This window comes from Raphanus sativus, chromosome 4, assembly GCF_000801105.2.
Source record: "Raphanus sativus cultivar WK10039 chromosome 4, ASM80110v3, whole genome shotgun sequence".
Lineage (NCBI taxonomy): Eukaryota > Viridiplantae > Streptophyta > Magnoliopsida > Brassicales > Brassicaceae > Raphanus > Raphanus sativus.
The window spans coordinates 51,330,066-51,351,937 of NC_079514.1; the positions used below are offsets into that span (position 1 = coordinate 51,330,066).

At 33.9% G+C, this 21,872-nt stretch overlaps 2 protein-coding genes, 1 long non-coding RNA gene and 1 pseudogene across 5 annotated transcripts; 2 read left to right on the forward strand and 2 right to left on the reverse strand.

The window, feature by feature from the left end:
• The first annotated feature begins 8 nt into the window (after positions 1-8).
• On the forward strand, positions 9-7,957 carry LOC108855020 (uncharacterized). Of its 3 annotated transcripts, none has more exons than XR_008945335.1 (6): positions 9-148; positions 282-356; positions 609-795; positions 891-4,320; positions 4,531-4,602; positions 7,577-7,957. It is a non-coding gene; the product is annotated as an uncharacterized LOC108855020 (long non-coding RNA). The 3 variants fall into 3 exon arrangements; XR_008945336.1 differs by having other exon boundaries at positions 23-148; positions 333-356; XR_008945337.1 differs by lacking the exon at positions 282-356.
• An 11-nt stretch (positions 7,958-7,968) lies between these two features.
• On the reverse strand, positions 7,969-9,273 carry LOC108855019 (uncharacterized). Its single transcript, XM_018628705.2, has 4 exons — positions 8,872-9,273; positions 8,620-8,778; positions 8,421-8,529; positions 7,969-8,313 (listed from the first exon to the last, which is right to left on the reverse strand). Exons 1-4 carry the CDS (start codon positions 9,208-9,210, stop codon positions 8,090-8,092), a joined length of 831 nt encoding a protein of 276 aa, XP_018484207.1. The 5' UTR covers positions 9,211-9,273; the 3' UTR covers positions 7,969-8,089.
• A 2,029-nt stretch (positions 9,274-11,302) lies between these two features.
• On the reverse strand, positions 11,303-12,777 carry LOC108855018 (uncharacterized; annotated as a pseudogene).
• A 2,977-nt stretch (positions 12,778-15,754) lies between these two features.
• Positions 15,755-19,887, forward strand: LOC108837629 (uncharacterized). Its single transcript, XM_057008654.1, has 4 exons — positions 15,755-18,827; positions 18,909-19,008; positions 19,112-19,495; positions 19,569-19,887. Exons 1-4 carry the CDS (start codon positions 16,237-16,239, stop codon positions 19,851-19,853), a joined length of 3,360 nt encoding a protein of 1,119 aa, XP_056864634.1. The 5' UTR covers positions 15,755-16,236; the 3' UTR covers positions 19,854-19,887.
• The last annotated feature ends 1,985 nt before the right edge of the window (positions 19,888-21,872 follow it).

Genomic DNA, 21,872 nt, shown 5'->3' on the forward strand with positions numbered 1-21,872 from the left:
AATACCAAAAAAAAAAACATTTTCTCCCAAATCAATTAATCTCTCCATAACCTAGTTTCGTATTCTCTCTCTTCTTTCAAGAACTCAATCGATCCGAGACGCTTCCAGAAATTTCTGAAACATCAAATCCCTTCGAATTTTCAGATTAGTAAGTGTTTTGATCTCTGCAAATCGTGAATTTGCTTAATGATTTCTAAAGTTTCGCATAATATCTCTCTCTCTCTCTCTCTCTCTCTCATCGCAATTTTGTTTGTAATCGTTTTGTAATTGATGTTGATCAGAGTTTCCTTTTCTCTGTTATTCACCTGAAACCGATCTGTCTGACGGGTTAGGGTTTCTCGCTCGTAGTCGTCGAGGTACGTCTCTGTCTATGTTAGGGTTTCTAAGTTTCTTATAAATCCTTCTCATGTCGCGATTTTGTTTTAGGGTTTCCGGAACTGTTCAAATCTTGGTGAAGTTGTAAATTAGGGTTTCGTGTAACCAGTTTGAGGCAATTGATATGCAATCAGTTCTGATCTGTATCTAGTTATCATCTTTTGCGACACTGTTTACTGTTCGTACCTTCTTTTTATACTCGCCTCTTTGATTTATATCTTGTTCCTTTGCAGTTTTGTAACAGAAACAGAGAGTAAGGCTTCAAGAAGAAGAGGCTCTGAACAAGATTCTTCAAGTGATGAAGCCTATGGTGGACGGAAAATGAAGGAGATTAGGTGTGGATGACAAGCAGTCTGAATTAGAGCAGATGACACTACATTACCTCAAAAGCAATGATGACAATCTGTGAGGATAACAAGGGTATATATTTCTAATCTTGTTACACTTGCATTGTAATACCATTACGTATGAGATATATAACAGAAGTGTTCCTGAAGATTTTAACTTTTCTGCAGTGATCTTTGTTGGGCGTTTTACTCCGCTCCACACCCTCTCTCTCTAAGGTAAATTTCTCTCTATGTCTTAGACTTTTCCGTTTTATTTTAAAAGCGCTTTTATTCCGGTTTTGTTTTGAGATTCTTGACATTTTTTAAATCAGGATTCCTTTTGATTCTTCTTTTAAAAGGACTTTTAAAGCTTATTTGTTTTCTTATGGTTTTATCAGAACCAAGATATTAGGTAGACGTTCTTCTAATGTTCTAACAAATCTTGTTTGGCCACGGTTTTGATTTTGGTTTTGTTTTTCAAACCCCAAAAGAGATCATAGACAGACACTAATCTAATAGTGTTCTGTTAGATTCTTATTTGGGAACATTGTTTTGTTTTTATTTTTCAAACCCCAAAAAAGATCCTAGACAGACACTAATCTAATAGTGTTCTGTCTGATTCTTATTTGGGAACATTGTCCCTTGCTGCCTCTAGAAGAAACTTATGCCATCCCCTATAGTAAGATTGTTAATTGGACCGAGAATATGGGTTGGTAGTGCATGTATAAAGAAGGATGTTAGGGGATGGCAAATAAGAGCATTCGACTCAGTCTTAAAGACAAAAAAGTTTTAGTACCCACGGCTTGAGAAGAATCTGTTTTCAGTTTACATGCATGGTTGCGGTTTGAGAAAGTCTTAAAGACTGACTATAACTGAAAACAGATTCTTTTACCCACGGCTTACAAATGTCTTGACAAAGACAAAGACAATATGAGGGGGCTTAAGACTTGTTGGATTGGAAATAACGACCAACAGCCCAGAAAAAGTGGCATTAGTGGATGGATAATAATACCACACGGCTTACAAGCCTTTATAGACAAGACTTTTACTACCCACGGCTTGAGAAGAATCTGTTTTCAGTTATTAGAATGGTTGCGGTTTAAGAAAGTCTAAAGACATAGACTATAACTGAAAACAGATTCATTACCCACGGCTTACAAATTCCTTCCTTACCCACGGCTTGATGAGAATCTGTTTTCAGTTATTTGAACAAAGTCTAAAGACATAGACTATAACTGAAAACAGATTCATTAAGAGCTTACAAATGTCTTGACAAAGACAAAGACAATATGAGGGGGCTTAAGACTTGTTGGATTGGAAATAACGACCAACATCCCAGAAAAAATGGCATTAGTGGATGGATAATAATACCACACGGCTTACAAGCCTTTAAAGACAAGACTTTTACTACCCACGGCTTGAGAAGAATCTGTTTTCAGTTATTGGAATGGTTACGGTTTAAGAAAGTCTAAAGACATAGACTATAACTGAAAACAGATTCCTTACCCACGGCTTACAAATTCCTTCCTTACCCACGGCTTGATGAGAATCTGTTTTCAGTTATTTGAACAAAGTCTAAAGACATAGACTATAACTGAAAACATATTCATTAAGGGCTTACAAATGTCTTGACAAAGACAAAGACAATATGAGGGGGCTTAGACTTGTTGGATTGGAAATAACGACTAACAGCCCAGAAAAAAGGCATTAGTGGATGGATAATAATACCACACGGCTTACAAGTCTTAAAGACAAAGACTTTTAGTACCCATGGCTTGACAAGAATCTATTTTCAGTTTATTTTCATGGTTACGTTTTGAAAAAGTCTTAAAACAAAGACTATAACTGAAAACAGATTACCTACCCACGGCTTATAAATGTCTTGACAAAGACAAAGAAAATGTAGGATATTTAAGACTTGTTGGATTGGAAATAACGACCAACAGCCCAGAAAAAAGGCATTAGTGGATGGATAATAATACCACACGGTTTACAAGCCTGAAATACAAGACTTTTACTACCCACGGCTTGATGAGAATATGTTTTCAGTTATTGGAGTGGTTACGGTTTAAGAAAGTCTAAAGACATAGACTATAACTGAAACAGATTCATTACCCACGGATTACAAATGTCTTGACAAAGACAAAGAAACTGTAGGAGGTTCAAGACTTGTTGGATTGGAAATAACGACCAACAGCCCAGAAAAAAAGTCATTAGTGGATGGAAAATAAGACCATACGGCTTACAAGTCTTAAAGAAAAAGACTTTTATGAGAATCTGTTTTCAGTTATTTGAATGGTACGGTTTGAGAAAGTCTTAAGACAAAGACTATAACTGAAAACAGATTCCTTACCCACGGCTTACAAAGATTCACTACCCACGGCTTGATGAGAATATGTTTTCAGTTATTTGAAAGGTTATGGTTTGAGAAAGTCTAAAAGACAAAGACTAACTGAAAACAGATTCTTTACCAATGGCTTACAAATTTTTTGACAAAGACAAAGACAATATGAGGGGGCTTAGACTTGTTGGATTGGAAATAACGACTAACAGCCCAGAAAAAAGGCATTAGTGGATGGAAAATAAATAAGACCACACGGCTTACAAGTCTTAAAGACAAAAGACTTTTACGAGAGAGTCTTAATATAAGGACTATAGCTGAAAACAGATTTTATCCTTACCCACGGCTTACAAAAATTTACAACCCACGGCTTGATGAGAATATGTTTACGGTTTGAGAAAGTCTAAAGATATAGACTATAACTGAAAACAGATTTCCTACCCACGGCTTACAAATGTCTTGACAAAGACAGAGAAAATATAGGAGGTTTAAGACTTGTTGGATTGGAAATAACAACCAACAACCCAGAAAAAAGTCATTAGTGGATGAAAAATAAAAGACCACACGGCTTACAAGTGTTAAGGCAAAACACTTTTACTACCCACGGCTTGACGAGAATCTGTTTTAGATTATATGGATGGATAGAGTGATGACCAACGGCTTAAGAAGATCTCAAGACAGAGACTACTAATTGAAAACAGATTCCCTATTTCACTACTCATGGCTTACAAAAGGCAGATCGGTAAAAAGACTTGTTGGATGGAAACATAATATGAAAGACAATGTCAATGGGGAAGTTCTAAGCTTTGCTGGATGGAAGTTAACGACCAGCTGCTTAGAAAAAGTTGTTTGAGGATGGCAACTAAAACCAAATGGCCTATAAGTCTCAAGGCAAAAGACTGCAATTTACTACCCACGGCTTCACTCCTCATGGCTTACAAAAAAATACTTGCTGGATGGAAATTAACGACCAGCTGATTGTAACAAGTTATCAAGGGTTGGCAAAAGACTGTGATTTACTACCCACGGCTTCACTCCTCATGGCTTACAAAAAAAGACTTGCTGGATGGAAATTAACGACCAGCTGATTGTAACAAGTTATCAAGGGTTGGCAGATAAAACCAAACGGCTTAAGCATTAGAAGGAACAAGGTAAGCTTTGGGAATACTATGCAAGTAAAGACTAACTATTTTTGTTTTCTCAGGTTTGTGCTTCAGAAGGAGCATGTTGTTTGAGAGATTCCGAGGAAATTTCAAGTGTAGCAGACTTATGCAACAAGTATTTTTCTTTTCAAACCTCTTTGTAACTATTTTAGTCTGATGTAGTATATAACTTGCTTGACTCTAGAAACTATATGGGTTATCCACTAAACCATTTCTTGAACATTCTGAATTTGGGGGATAAAACCAAACGGCTTAAGTATTAGAAGGAACAAGGTAAGCTTGGGAATACTATATAAGTAAAGACTAATTGTTTTTATTTCCTCAGGTTTGTGCTTCAGAAGGAGCATGTTGTTTGAAAGATTCTGAGGAAATTTCAAGTGTAGCAGTTCTGTGACAGGTATTTTACTTTTCAAACCTCTTAACTTTCTTGACTCTAGAAACTATATGGATTATATCCACTAAACCCTTTGTTTATCTTTCTGAATTTGGGGGAGTGACATTCACGTAGTTGTATTACTAAATTTGGCTGTCGTCTGAGCTTCCTACATTTCGCTTTCTGCATTCATTTGGTTGTTGTATGCACATTTTGCATCATGTCTTTACACTTCTGCTTTCTATATTTTACAATACATTCTGAATCTACTACACTTATGCATTGAGCGTCTTACATTTTGCATCATGTCTTTACACTTCGGCATTCTATATTTTATAACACATTCTGTATCTTAGGGCAACATTATCAATAAGTCCCCAAATGAAAGTCCCCAAATGAATAGTACAAGGATTCACAAGGACTCATCTTATTTGTCCCTTAATTAAGGGTTTTTCCTCCTCTTTTTACCTCGGTCCTGATGTTTTATGGGCCTCTCTCCTTCTTAGGGACCCTTAAGGGACTGACCGATAATGTTAGCCTTACAATACACTTGTGCACTGAGCGTCCTACATTTTGTGTTATGTTTCATGTCTTTACACTTCTGTGTTTTTCATTTATATTTTATAATACATTTACTTCAGCACTCTATATTTTATAATACATTTTGTATCTTACAATACACTTGTGCATTGAGCATCCTACAATTTGCGTTATACTTCATGTCTTTACACTTCTGTGTTCTTCTTCATTTTATATTTTATAATACATTTTGTATCTTACAATACACTTGTGCATTGAGCGTCCTACATTTTGCATTATGCTTCATGTCTTTACACTTTTATGTTCTTCATTATGCTAAATTTGGATGTTTGAACACTTATGGCATTCCTCATCGTGATTCATAGAATTAAGAATATGTCACATAATAGACAGATCTTTCGTTGACAAAAATAAAATAGACATAGATCTTTCGTTTATTTAAAATAGACATAGATCTTTCGTTTATTGCCCAAACCACTATTGGTTCTTCTTTGTCTTTGTTAAGTCTCAATGCGATCTTGATTTTTTTAATATGGTCGAATTATACCATCTTAATTTAAAGAAAAGATATGAACAGTTGGTAAATTAACTATTATTTTCTAGAAATATATTTGGATGCTAAATTATTGTATAATGCATGTTTTCCAAATTTGTAAGTAGTTTGATTATTTGTAATTGTTGATGTCATATAATGTTGTGTTTGGGCCCAACCCAAGTAATAAATGTTTCAAAACGAGAAGTTAGTTGTTTTTAATAATGACTTGATTATGTTGATTATTGACCTTTTAAACCATGTTTTCATTGTATTGTGTCGGTTAGAATACGGTCTATAATGCTTTCAAACTGTTATAATTTTTTAATATATATCATAAACCTTAAATTTATATACCCTAAGGCTAAACTTAATACAAAAGTGTACTATCTTCCGTCTGAACATTAGTGATCTAAAATTTCTAGACTAATTGTTAACCACCCATAGTATGAATTTCTTGTAGACCATCTTAATTATATTATTGCTTTTCAAAATTTCATGTTAAGGCATCAATATGTACATTGATTGTGTAAAGAACATTCATATCTTATTCTTTTATTGATAAGCCGATGTCTTCATTACCCTTGATTAGTGGCCACACAACATCATCCACTAGGACCACTACATACAAAACTGCCAAAACAATTAGTCTTGCTTTATTAGTCTTGCTTTATTTGTAACAAAAATAGAGGATGATATGGCTAACCTAAGATTTAGGTTTATCCCCCACGTCGATTTCATCATTCCACATTTTTGTTTGCTTAGTTGAGAAAAACTATACCGGGATCAGACTGAAAATTTCTTTGGTTCATTTGAAAAGATTGGATCCTTTCTTTCTGATTTGAGCTGGTTCATTTGAAAAGATTGGATCCTTTCTTTCTGATTTGAGCTAAACAAACATAAGCATACAGAACAATTTCTTGTGTTTTCATTTGAGTTTGATTCACATAAGCATACTATTACTAAACTTTGGAGAGGGATATAAAATTCTTATTATCAGAGAATTTCTTAAAATGAATCTTTCAAATTTATTTTTAAGTAGTTATATATGTTTGTTTTATATTGAGTTTTAAAATATATATTTTAATAAAAGAAGAATATATAATAATGAGTTTCTCCACAGAAAATTGATTGAGAATATTTTGGTAGAAAGACTCTTTTTCTCTTTTCTGCATTTTGAAAACATTATTTTTATTTTGAATGAGAAAAAAAATCAAAAAAATGATTAACCAAATATTTTTTTTGTTAATGATTAACCAAATATAATTTAACAAAGTAAAGGCAAAAACAATAGTGTTTTTTTGTCAACGCATAATAATATATATCACAAATAAGATAAAAAGAGTCTTCTTATTTATCAGTCATCACAATCCATTATTCAGAAGCAAGAGACTCGCTTTCAACTTTTAAGTTTCAATAATTACTATTTTTTTTGTTTGTTTCGGGGCTACCAAATAATTAGAAAGTCCATTTTATTTTTATTATTCAATTTTTTAATTTTCTTTTCTTTTGGTTCACTTATTCCTTCGTTGTTATGTCTGAATGTGATCTTGATTTTCTAATATGGTCGAATTATATACCATCTTAACTTTTAAAAAAAAATAGGAACAGTTAGTAAAATATCAATTATTTTTTTGAAATATATTTTGATGAAAAACTATAATACATGTTTTCCAAATATATTTTGTAAGTAGTTTAACTATTTGTAATTGTTGATATCATATTTATGTTGGGCTCAACGCAACTAATAAATGTTTCAAACGAGAAGTTAGTTGTTTCCATTCTAAATAGTGACTTGATTATGTTGATTATTGCACCTTAAAACCCATGTGAGTGTGGTATTCTAGCGTGCTGATGTTAACCCCTTCAGATTCCGTTCAGCTTATCAAAATATTTCACATGGGAAACTGAATTGATATCTTTCAGCTTATCAAAATATTGCTACCCACCGTGGCGCCAAGAAGATGTATTATAGTGTCAAATACAACAATACAGCAGATCAATTCTGAGATGAAGTAAGAGCCAGTCGCAGCAGCGATGCCCGACCCGAGCTTGTTCACCATTTGCGCTACTTAAGCGGGTTCCCTAGTCCGATTCTTTATGATATCTCTTGAGGGTTAATAGTTAAATATATTCTCTCCTTTTCTTGTGTTCATCAGGGCAAGTTGATGAAGCCTTGAGGTTGCGGGAATATGAAGTGTATAATTCAAACAGACTCTTAACTAGTTTTGTTTTCTAACTACATTCTTATGTAATGACAGTTCTTGTTTCTCTGTTTAATATGAAAGTTGTTTTCTTTTCTTTTTCTTTGACAGAGGTGTATAAGTCTTATTTGATTTAAATGAAAACTTTGAAAACATGATTCATAACACTCATACAGAAACATTTCAGATACAACCAAAAGTACAGATAGAAACAGAGGAATTCGAATAGCATTGACTAAATGGGTGTTCGGCTTATGACAGGATCATCTTCACTAAAATGATCACGACTAAACCTGATTCCAGCTTGACCATGACTCAAAACCACCTCATACTCCCCAGTTTCAACAGACCCATCTTTACTTGCGACCTCTCTTCTCAACTCAACATAAGCGCAGTAGTCTACTTCGTACACAGTTGTATCTCTATAGAACGTCGAAAATGTAGTTCCTACTCCTTCCCCTGAAAACACCATCAAAGAGGCTTAGAATTAGAATGTAACTAACTCTACATAGTTCATTAAACCAAAACAGAGGAGAACACACAGTACATTAGTAAAAAGTTCTTACCGTGGGTGACTAAGAGCAAGTTCTCTGTAGGATACTTATCAGCAAGAGCCTTTACAATATTAACATAACGTTCTCTACAACCTTCCACAGACTCTTCCCATTTTGGCATCTGAACAAAAAAAGAGTTTATACTTAAAATTCAAAATATATATAAAAAAAAAGATAGAAACTTTTAAAAAGGTTCTAAAAAGAGATTCACCTCTTTATAAACCATATCCACGTTATGATCAACCATCCCTTCAGGAAACAGAGCTTCGAGATCTGATAACCTAAAGTCAAAGTTTCCATCTTTAGGAGCAAGCTCACGCCTTATAGCCACTGTGTTCAACATCTCACACAGACCATACTCAATAGCAACCTGTGGAACATAACACTAAGTCTTTTAGGAAAAACAGAGCATGTTTAAATGTTCAAACTTTCCGACAAAAACAGAGGATGATGATCTGTTGACCTTGAGCTTAGATGTATCAACGGAAGGTACGTCTTTGGAAGACATGGCGTTGGGGTCAACATTAACCGCGGAGAGAGCCGAGACAACCTCGGAAGCTGTCTGAATGCAACGGAGGAAAGGGGAGACGAAGACGCGGTGAACCGGGAACCCGATCTGAGATCGGATCTTTTGACCGGTTCTGAAAGCTCGAATAAAACCGTCTTGAAAGAGAGGCGGATCCCAAGGCCTGGCAGCTGTTGAGACCCAGAGTGGCTCGAAGTTGTCGATTCGATCGCCGTGACGCATCACGAACACGTGTTGGTAGGCAGCATTGTTGTTGGGTTTTGGAGATGAGTCCATTGTTTTGTTTATGTTTTTTTTTCTTTCTCTTCGCTGTTGCTTTGATGGAGTGTGTTTTTTCTTCTGCGACTCGGTTTATATATATAAGAAAACGCTTTTTTAACTTTTCTTAACGTCATTATCATAGCAGAGTGAAACTGTAAAAACAAATTTACTATTTAGAACTTGATTGGGTTTTATCATCCTAGAACATCGTGTTTGCAGGTGATAAGTTGTTAGCTTCTGATAACGATTACAAAAAAAAGTTATTATAATTGTTTCGTACTGATCCGAATCACTCAAATCAATAACTGGTTTTCTAGAACATTTACGGTTCAGAACAATAGCAGACTTGTAAATAAATAAGAAAAGGTATTTTTAAAAAATAAATTCATTTCAAAATATCTAATAAGTTTAAAATTAAGATTTTGATACTATAATTATTAATATATAGAAATATCTTTAATATTATATTTAATATTTTATAGTTTATATTCACTAGTCCCTGTTATAATTTATAAGAATCTTATACTAAAATATAATATTAATTTTTATAAGAACTCCTTCCTAAAAAAATATTTTTTTTTGTCAACCCTTCCTAAAACAATCATATAAACAAAAACATCAAACAAAAATTATTAGTTGCATTATTTTAATAATTATGATAATACTATAAAATTAATAAATGTAAATATTATTATTAGTTAGATAATTTTATATTTTACAATAACAATATAGTTTTATATATTTCATAACTATATAATGTATTAATATTATTAATTTATTATTAAAGCATTATTGCATATGCTATTCAACCAATTATAAATATTACATAAACACATGTTTCTAACTGTTATAATACTTTTGTAAATCATTTAATATTTAATCATTTAAGTCCGTAAATTTTAGAAACTGTGATCACTATATTTAAATTGGTAGGTATTTAGGTTTTGAAGGGTGACATTAAATTGGATAAATTGAGAAGAGCATATTTGATAGAGCGAACGACTTAAATACAATTTATTATAGAAAATGTATAATGCGTGAAAATATGATTCATCTGAAATAAGCGATTTAAAACTAAATGTGAATAATAACATATATAATAAACAGTGCTGCGGAATGCATATAATTTGAAAAAATAGTTTTCAACATTTTATTTTGTAAAACATACCATATATTTAAATTATAAATTCTTTTGATTTAAAATAATTAATTTAAAACAAATATTAAAATCTATCAATAAGTAGTGTCTCTTTAAAGTAGTATTGGTAAAATTGAGTAAATGTTTTATATTTACATAGAAAATTAAATTTAAATAAAGTATTTAATATGTAAAATTTTTGTAAAGATCTAGTAAATAAACGTATATGAAGCTATTTACTTAATAATTCAAATGTGAATGTTGATTTTAGAAACAGAAAAATGTGAGTGTTTATTTTAGTGAGAAAGAATTGGATGTGTGGAAAAACTGCACTTCTCCCACTCTGCACCATTCGAAACTTTAGTTTAAATGGAATTATACCACATGTCGATCGACGCTTGACATCTATTCTAGCGAGTCATGACAACATTAACACTGTCTTAGAAAAGATAACAATGTTTTGGCTTTTGTTTTATAAAGAAGAGGTTGAGTGGAGAGAAAAAGGAGAGACACATGGAGATGGTGATGAATGAAGTGACGTACTTAAATCCAATTTGGATGTTAAGAAGTCCATATCTCATCATTTACTTGTTTATTCTAAGAATTTAGTTAAAGAACTATTCCTTAATGGAGTGGTTGAATACAAACCCACCACGCCAACACTAGTGAAATTTTCTACAAATAAGATTCCCATTTGACCAATAATTACCTTGTTTAAACTTTTGATACCCGTTGAGATGACAAAGTCGGTCGATTAAACGATTCATCAATCTTTTTATAAACATCTTTACTACAATAAATAACGGAAAAAATAAGAATTTGAGTTATAAAAAAGAGTAAAAGAAGTACAAAGAGTTAAGGTTAGAGTTGCACATTAACGTTTTGGATTTAGTGTTGCTCTAGCTAGCGTATAGCAGCTTGTATGTATGGTCAATTTATCTATGATTGCTCGTTCAGTAAGCTTTGAAGGGCAGTTAAAATATCTTTTATTAATTTTCTTGGATTGACTACAATGTTGTTCTCGTTATATATTTCCTTCTGTAATGAAGTGCAAGGCAGGTTAACCGGAAAATTCTAGATATCCAGAATCCGGTTTGGTTCCCCAATGGCATGATGATCTTTCGAAGACATTTGACTAAACCTGAGTTTGTCCAAGGACATGATCATTGCTCTGCTGTGGTGGTTAATGATACTTGATTCCAGATTGACCAAGACTTGTAATGACCTCAAAGTGTCCAGCTTTTGTAGACCCACCCGCCTTGACTCGAGATCTGCCTTCTCAGTTCAGCACAAGCACAGTACTCAATGTCGTATACATCAACCTCTTTATAGGTTGCAAATGTAGTCCTTACTCCTTCCCCTGCATCATCTCCAACAAAAAATATATTTCACATTGACCGGGTGTGTGTACAAGAGGCACATAACCAAGAATGTGTTTCATACCGTGAGTGACTAAGAGCAAGTTCTCTGAAGGATACCTATTAGCAAGTGTGTTAACAACATTAAGAAATCGAACAGTGCATTCTTGTACAGTCTCTCCCCATTGTGGCATCTGAACATAACTAAGAAAGAGATAATAATTATGACAAGAATCAAACTGATACTCAAACTGCTTCCAAGAATCAAAAGAAGATACAAAGACAGAACAACAGTCAAATCAATAAGAATAGATCACCTCTTTATAAGCAGGAACCGCATTATGATCCACCATTCCCTCAGGAAACATAGCTTCAAGATCAGAAATCAAGAACTCGAATTTTCTATCTCTAGGGGCAATCTCAGGCTTAATAGATATTGTGTTAAGCATCTCGCTTAATCCAAACTCAATAGAAACCTAAACCATACAAGGACAGAACACACAAGCGTCATGACGTACTTATGTGTTATTGATGGTTGCCGCTTGAATATTACAATCTACTTATAGTTCAACACATATATATATATACCTAAAAAGGTCTGATACAGACCTTGAGCTTGGATTTGTCGATGGAGAGGACGTCTTTAGACGACGTAGCGTTAGGGTCAAGATCGATGGCAGTGAGAGCGTTGACCACTTCTGAAGCAGTCTGGACGCAGCGGATGAAGGGAGAGACGAAGACCCTGTGGATGGGAAATGGTATCTGAGATCGAATCCGTTGACCAGTTCGAAACGCGCGAACCATACCGTCGTGAACGAGCGGAGGGTCCCAAGGTCTCGCAGCGGTGTCGAGCCAGAGTGGGTCGACTTGGTCAATGCGGTCACCGTGACGCATCATCAAGATGTTTTGGTAGCCATCGGTGTTATTGGAATTAGCAGACGTCTCCATTGTTGCTCTGATGAGTGGTTGTCGTCGTGGTGATGTGACCTTTGGGAGTACATTGCAAGTAACCGTATACATGGAGTTCTGTTTTCTTTTTCAAAGAAAAAATGTTCTTTCTTTGTTTTTTTTTTGTAGTATGGAAGCAGAAAGAGAATATTTATGGATTTATTCTCAAGGACCACAAAAAGCTAATGTGTCCAAAATGATATTATGTTAGTGGACAAAACATGCTAAACTGGAATATGAGTGATACCATTACATATTTATGGATTTGGATTTTGTGGTCGTTGAGAGAGTTATCGTCTATTCAACTGAAGTCTGTATATAATTTCCCAGAACTTAAACAACATACATACAGTATTTATTATGTCTCAAATTTCCTTTAATTATGTAACACTTAGACTTTGCTTTTAGGTACAGTCAAACCTCTATAAATTAATAATGTTGGGACTATACTAAACCTATAATTTTTTATTAATTTACAGAGATTATTAATTTATCGAGATACTAATTGAATCAAAAAAATCAATTTGAAACTATGAAATTATATTAATTTATAGAGATATTAATTTGTAGATTATTAATTTATAGAGGTTATACTGTATTTTACTAGTTGAACTAACAACAGCTAATACATTTTCATTGGAGAAGTATTTAAGTATATAACTCAAAAATAAAATTAATATTGCGTAATATTGAGATACTCATCTAAAAATATCTAAAAATATTTCATTTAAAATATTTAATATAGGTATTTCAACATTTTAAGATATTTACGTAAGTCATTGTGACCAGAGGCGGATCTATAGTACCACCAACGGGGGCACGTGCCCCCGACTACTTTTTAAAATTTTCTTAGTTAGCCAGGTTACTAATGACTTTCGTGCAACAGTTGATAAAGATGCTCCCAGTTAGGTTGACTTCTTACTTGGTTCAAAACCATCCCGTTGCCTTTTTTTCCTGGTTTTACTTACAATTAATGTCTTTTGACACGTCTACTACTACAATAGCTTTCTTTAATGAGATTTTTTCTACCTTTGTTTTATTGTTAACATTATTATTTTTATGTTAACATCTTTATCTTTCTTTATTTGTGATTTTTTGTCAACTATTTGTGATTAATAGTTCTTTCTATTATAATATATATTTAATTTTTATGTTTCAACTGTTTAGCACACTCTAAGTCCATTATTTTAATAATAGTCATTGGCATTTGCTAATAGAAAAAATAAAAGAGTTTAATTAATTGATTATAAATAAGTTCGGTAAGATACATATGCTGTTATTATGTGTGTAAATTTGAAGACTACTTTTTATATATATTCAAACTAATTTTAACTGCAACAGTATGCTATTGTGATTAGTTACATTTCTAAAAAGAAAATTATAAAATTATTTTCTTGCAGTTCTTAGTTAACTATTAATGATTAGTTGTTTACAAAAATATTAAATTATAATTTATTTACTTTATATAATTTAATTTAATATCATTTAGTATATATATTAATTATGTGCCCCCGTCAAATAATTGGTCTAGATTTGCCACTGATTGTGACCTTAGTTTCCAGAACGATATTTACATAAGTAAACCATTTAGCATTTGTAGGAAGTGGAATAGAAACAAAAGTATCAGCCTTTAATTTTACTAATGAAGAAAACAAAGACAAACATCGTGGTGAATGGATTGACGAACAAGAGCAAAGTTTCTTTCTTTATTTTATAGTTTATGGACTAGGGCAAAGTCCTATATGTTTTCTTATACACTTTTTGTCAAGATGCACGGTCTTTGTAAGTATAAATTTTTTTGTCAATGATTAGGGTTCTAAATAGAGTTCTAAAATTGATTAAAAAAATAGTGCGCTAAATATAAAAGAGAAATTGGCCTATATAACCAAGAAAAAATTTAATTAGGTGCATAATCAAATATCCTAGCTTTTCTATATGCATATTATATTTTATGTAATAATGCATTTATGTCTCTGAAATTAAAACCTGCCGAGAAAAAAATATACTCCATCTGTACCATTTTAAGTGGTGTTTAAGGTTTCTACACAAAGATTAAGAAAATACAAATTTCTATGCAATTTATTTTGGTTACATAAAATTGCATTAAATAAAATCAATCTAACCAATAAGAAAAACATGTAGTATTTTGTAATTGGTTGAAAGTTTCAAATGACATTAAATTTTATCTAGAAATGTGAGAACATCAATTATAATGGAACAAAATAAAAATGCTTAAACATCACTTAAAATGGTACAGAGAAACTATTAATTACTTACTGTCAATTAACGCGCGAAACACTCTTGGCCATTTATTTCATCGTCTAAATCGTTTAATCTCACATCAAGTAACATCATATTATATACTGTTAACTATTTTTTCATATTTCTATTCTATGTGCTCCATGTCGCATGAAATATGAAATGCTACATGTTTTACTTTGACATCACTTTTTATTTTAACAGAGTAAAAACTATCTTCACGGTATTGGAATTAGCAGATTGTTGCTCTGATAAATGTTGGTCGTGTGACTTTTGGAAGTATAATATTAGTTAATTTTAAGAATATAAATGTATATTTATCTGAAATATTTTGGTTATTTTAATTCTTATAGACTATATTTGTATAAATATTTTTTAAGACTATCTATCCTAAGGTATTTTTCTATAATGGAGAATATTACTAATTATACTAGATTATGACCCGCTCGACCGAGCGGAAATCAATTTTATTTATCTTAGTTTGTACTAAATGTTATACATGATTGCAATGTGTATTAATATAAAATTTTGATAAATAACAATGTGTACTAATGTGTTTAAATAAGCAATGTGTTTAATTACTAAATTTGATTTTTAAATTTCATGATAACGTAAAGTAGATTTTTAATATATTATTTAAAATATATAGTGTTATATATTTTGTATTTTCAACATTTATCATACAAAACTTAAATTGGGGTATTATTTATATGAAAATATGTGTAACATAATTATATAAATATATCTATGATTTTCGCAAAGGCCATGAGCCCCCGCACGGGTTTTATTTTCAAAATGTATTCTATATTGTTTAGTTTTATGTAGTATCGAGTTTGTATAATTCAATTTTCACTACAAGAAAAACAGGGAAATTCTGACGACCACTCCGACGGAAAGAGAAGTCGTCGGACAATTCCGACCACATTCCGACGAAATACCGACGAACCCGTGTTTTTGGGTTTCGTCGGTATTTCGTCGGAAGAATCCGACAAACTTCCGACGAAGAAAGGTCGTCGGTATATTCCGACGACAGTTCCGACGAAAGCCCGACAAAAATTATAACCGTTAGGGTCGTCGGAATTCCGTCGGAAAATACCGACGCCATTCCGACGGAAGCTCTCGACCGTTGGCGAGACAGAATATGCCCGTTTATAGCCGTTAGACATTTTAAAAAAACCGACGGAATTCCGACGGATTTTTTAAAATTTGTCGGAATTACGTCGGAATGGCGTCGGATTGCCGTTAGCATTTTCCTATAAATGCAACCTCTCCTCATTCATCTTATTCACTCCTCATTCTCTCTTCATTCTCTCTTATCATAAGAAATTCGAAAAGTTCATGTCTTCTGGAGATTATTTTCGTTCGTGGATGGATAGACCTCATTTGGATTCCAACACCAATTTGCTTACAGAAGAATACGTTCGAGGTATTGGAGAATTCATGAAGCTTGTTCAACAGCACCCGGATGCAAATACTGGTATGGTAAGATGTCCCTGCTCTACTTGTAATAACAATAGAATTATAAAAGAATGGGAAGTTTGGAAACATTTGTATAGAAAAGGGTTTGCACAGAATTATAAAGTTTGGTATCTTCATGGGGAAACTGGTTTTGAATATGGTAGTAGTAGCGAACCTCAGCCTGTTAGCGAACAACCTCAGTCTTATGGTTGGTTAGAAGAACCGAGAATGGATGTAGATTATGGTGTAGGTACTGAGCAGATGGTACATGATCATTATAGAGGGGAAGAACCAAATCTCGAATCAGGGAGATGTTTTGACATGTTGGATGCAGGAAAACAACCTTTGTATAAAGGTTGTAGAGATGGTCATTCACCTTTATCATCTGCAAGTAGATTGATGGGTATTAAGACAGATTATAATTTGGCTGAAGAATGCGTAGATGCGATAGCTGATTATGTTAAAGGTGTTCTGCCAGAGGATAATCTTGCACCGGGTTCATACTACGAGGTTCAGAAACTTGTTGCGGGTCTTCGATTACCGTACGAAGTGATAGATGTATGTATCGACAACTGCATGATCTACTGGGGAGCGGATAAGGATCGGGATAAATGCAAATTTTGTTGGAAACCTCGTTATCAGGAAACGAGGGGAAGAGTTCCGGTACCATTCAAAAGAATGTGGTATTTGCCTTTGACGAAAAGATTGAAGAGGTTGTATCAGTGTGAGCGCACGGCGAAGGCAATGAGATGGCATGCAGAGCATTCTACAAATGGTGAGATTAGACATCCTTCAGATGCTAAGGCTTGGAAACATTTCCAATCAACATATCCAGAATTTGCTGAACAAAGAAGAAATGTTTATCTGGGATTATGCACTGATGGTTTCAGCCCATTTGGAAAGCATGGAAGACAATATTCTCTATGGCCGGTGATTGTGACACCATACAACTTGCCGCCAAATTTGTGCATGCGACGAGAGTTTTTGTTCCTCTCCATTCTCGTCCCCGGGCCAGCTCATCCTAAGAGATCACTAGATGTGTTTCTTCAACCACTAATATATGAGTTACAACAACTATGGGCGGTTGGTGCTGAGACATACGATGTTTCGTGCAGAGAAAACTTTCATATGCGAACAGTACTTATGTGGACAATAAGTGACTTTCCAGCATATGGTATGTTATCCGGATGGACAACACATGGCAGGCTTTCATGTCCATATTGTCAAGATAGCACAGATGATTTCCAACTAAAGCACGGAAGGAAAACATGTTGGTTTGATTGTCACAGAAGATTTCTACCACCTGATCATCCATACCGTAGGAGTAAGACTTTGTTTACGAAGAACAAGCAGGTGTTTGATGATCCACCTACGGAAGTTAGTGGAAAAGATTTGGCGACACAGTTTAGGGATTTTGGTGCACAAAGGACGCCAGACGTAGGTGGACATGAAAACATTCCAGTCGATGCTGTTGGAGAGCTACATAACTGGCACAAAAAGAGTATTTTCTGGGATCTGCCATATTGGGAGAGTCATCTATTGCGTCACAACTTAGATGTCATGCATATTGAGAAGAACTTTTTCGACAATCTGATGAACACAATCCTCAACATCCAAGATAAAACGAAGGATAATCTGAAGTCAAGGTTGGATTTAGTCGATATCTGTGATCGTTCTGAACTTCACGTTGATGAGAACGGTACGGCACCTTTTCCCATTTATCGGCTAGATGGTGCTGGCAAAGAAGCGTTCTTTGATTGGATTACAGATAAAGTGAAATTTCCAGACGGTTATGCATCAAATTTGGGTAATTGCGTTGATAGAAGCGAAGGAAAGTTTACTAGCTTGAAGAGTCACGATTGTCATGTGATTATGCAGCGGCTCCTTCCGTTTGCTTTTTCCGCACTATTACCACGTAATGTTCATGAAGCAGTTGCAGGGATAAGTGTTTTCTTCCGTGATTTATGCACCAGAGTAGTGACTGAGGAGGGTATTAGTACTTTGAAGGAAAACGTACCCGTTAGTCTTTGCAACCTCGAGAAGATATTTCCTCCATCATTCTTTGATGTAATGGAACATCTTGCTATTCATCTCGCAAGAGAATTGGAGCTTGGTGGTCCTGTGCAGTACCGATGGATATATCTTTTTGAGCGTTATATGCATCATCTGAAGAAGAAGATCAAAAATTTAAGCAAGGTGGAAGGATCTATAATTGCACAGGTGATCAATGAAGAAACTTCAAACTTTGCTGAAAACTACTTTCCATCAGAAGTGCATACAAAAAACCGAAGACCTGCTCGGCATGATGACAGAGGAGAGAAAGCAACGTATCATGTTACTGTCCCAAGCATGTTCAGCGAAATAGGACGACTAAGTGGAAAACCCACGAAGCGGAGACTGACGGAGATTGAGCACGCTCATTTGCAAACATATTTGCTTACCAACTGTGAAGATGTTCTACAATATGAGAGGTAAAAATATATTTTTCATTTAAATTGTTATATTAATTTTCAATAAGTTTTATTTCGTATGAATAATATCTTTTTATATAGTGTTTATATGGCAGAGTTGCGTATGACTTACATACATGCCACAGAAGAAGAGCTTCAACAACTCAGACATAACGGATTTGCTGCATGGCTTCTTAATTATGTGAGTCATAACATATATGAAATAATTAATATTTTACTCATATATATTTAGTATAAAATAATAAACATTTCACTCATATATATATATATATTTTATTTTATAGGTGACTGATGGTTTGGCCAGGGGTTTTGTGTTCGATGATTGGATATGCGAGTTTGTGCGGGGACCAAACTATGTGGTCAAATCATATCCAAAATATTGTACACGAGGATATGCCTTTGCAAAAAAAGGTCATTCTAGGACAACTTATGATGGAGGTGTTTCCTCTTCTTCCGGTGACGATGTCTACTACGGCAACATACAAGAAATATTGGAAATCCAGTATCCTGGTATGGTTGGATTGCGGTGTGTAGTATTCTATTGTGATTGGTATGACACCACCCCAGATCGAGGAGTGAAGACTGATGCGTTTGGTGTTACTTCGATTCATTCGCGGAGGAAACTTCAATATTATGATCCTTTCATTCTTGCTTCGCAAGCTGATCAGGTATGTCAATTTAATATTCAAAAATATAATTAACGGTTTATATATTATTATTAATACCTTGAAAAATTGATAGGTGTGCTACATCAGTTACCCTCGGGTTACGTACCGAGACGATCCATGGATCACGGTGACGCAAATCAACCCAAGAGGACGAGTAAACGGACCTTCTGATAATGATCCATTACAACCAAACTCTACCAGCAACGTGAGTGCAGTTGAAGATTTGGCAGAGGTAGAACTCGTTGAGAATTTTACCGAGTTTGGACTTGATGCTGTTGTACACTCGGAGCCAGAAGCTGAGATTGGCGAGTTTGATGAAGATTCTGAATATTCTACAGATTCTGAAGATTCTGATTAGGACTTATGTTTTATTAGTTGTAGGATTAGTTTTTTTTTTTAAATTAACAAAATCCGTCGGTATTGCGTCGGAATATTCCGATGAAATTCCGACGAATCGTGGTTAATTCAGGGTTTAACCTTTCGTCGGAATACTGTCAGAATATTCCGATGGAATTCCGACGGATTTTGTTAAATCCGTCGGAATTCCATCGGAATACTCTGACGGAATTCCGACGACCTGAATATTTGAAATTTTTATATCATAATATATCTATATTTGGATACCGAAACTACTTTAATAACACATATTAGATGTTTAATATAATATTACATATCAACCGTTCGAGTTTTACAAGTTATTTAAATAATTATATATGTATATCATTGTTTTCATAACATCTCATCTTAATACTCATATACTTTCATTCATATTAATATAAACTTACACTACAAAACACAATTGTGTGTAAAAAATGGATTTGAAAACCTTATTATAGTTAATCTTTTTTAAATAGTCTATTTATTATCAAAGTTTTGGATTTGATCAGTAAGAAACTTGTTTTTAAACCCTAAACCCCAAGTCGTCGGAATTCGGTCAGAATATACCGATGGAATTCCGACGACCTGCCCCATTCCGACGGATCTATGTTCGTCGGAATTCCGTCGGTTTGTTAGTTTCCCGAAATTACAAACCGCGTGAAAATTTCGAGTGGACCGCGTGAATATTTCATTAAACCGCGCATTTATTATTTTATTCTATTATTTTATTCTTTTTCCGACGACATACCGACGGACACGGGTCCGTCGGTTCCTTTAAATAAAAACCCATCCTTCTTCCTTCTTCACCATTTTCGCCTCTCTCTCTAAATCCTCTCCGTTTTCTCTCTCTTCTCCGGCGATTCTCACCGCGAATCCGGCGTCCCCACCTCCGTGAATCCATCCCACCGGCGTCCCCACCTCCGTGAATCCATCCCACCATGTAAGTATCATCTCAATCTCTATCTTTTTCATTTTTTAGAGTTTAGGATGTTAGATTTTAGGATTTGAGGTTTGATTGATTTGCATGTTCGAAATTGAATGGATAGTTTAGGATTTAGGGTGTTAGATTTTAGGATTTGTTGTTTTTTTTTTTGGTTTATATATTGGATTTGTTGATTTTTTAAAAACGTTTTTCCTATTTTTTATATATCTAACAACTTTATTCTATATTTATAAAAGTTTATAAAAACGTTTTTATGCAGATAAAATATTTTTATGAAGATTAAAAACTTTTTTAATATTTTATATAGATAAAAACGATTTTTAATATTTTATATAGATAAAAACGATTTTTAATTATTTTTATGTATATAAAAACTATTTTTAATATTTTATATATATAAAACGATTTTTAATTTTATGTAGATAAAAACTATTTTTAATATTTTTATATAGCTAAAAACGATTTTTAATTAATTTTATGTAGATAAAAACTATTTTTAATATTTTTTATAGATAAAAACTATTTTTAATATTTTTTATAGATAAAAACGATTTTTAATTATTTTTATGTACTTATAAAACCATTTTTAATTTTTTTATAGATAAAAAAGAATTTATTTTTTTATATATATGTTTTGACTAATATATTAATTTTATTTTCTAGGTCTGATGATTCCAGTGCTCGTCGGCGTGCCCCACCTCGTCGGTCCGCACCCCGTGGCCGAGCTAGTTCGATGAGCAGTTCCCGTGCATCGGGTTCGTCGTCTCACGAACAAAACTCGGTTCCTGTCGCTCCGGCTCCCGCTCCGGCTCCCGCTCCAGCTCCTGCAGCCGCTCCACATGACCCGGGGGTCATGCCAGTTGAAATATTGGTTCAACAACCAGGTCGAGAGCATCTCCCGGTTCTCGAACGCTACCCACGGATGGGACACTCGACTTGGTTAGTATTTTTATTTCATTTGTACAATTACTTTTTTTTCTTTTTAATCTAACATTTTTTTAAAGGTTCAACAAGTCGACCAGTGGGATTAGCGGGAGCATCACCCAGATGATGTAT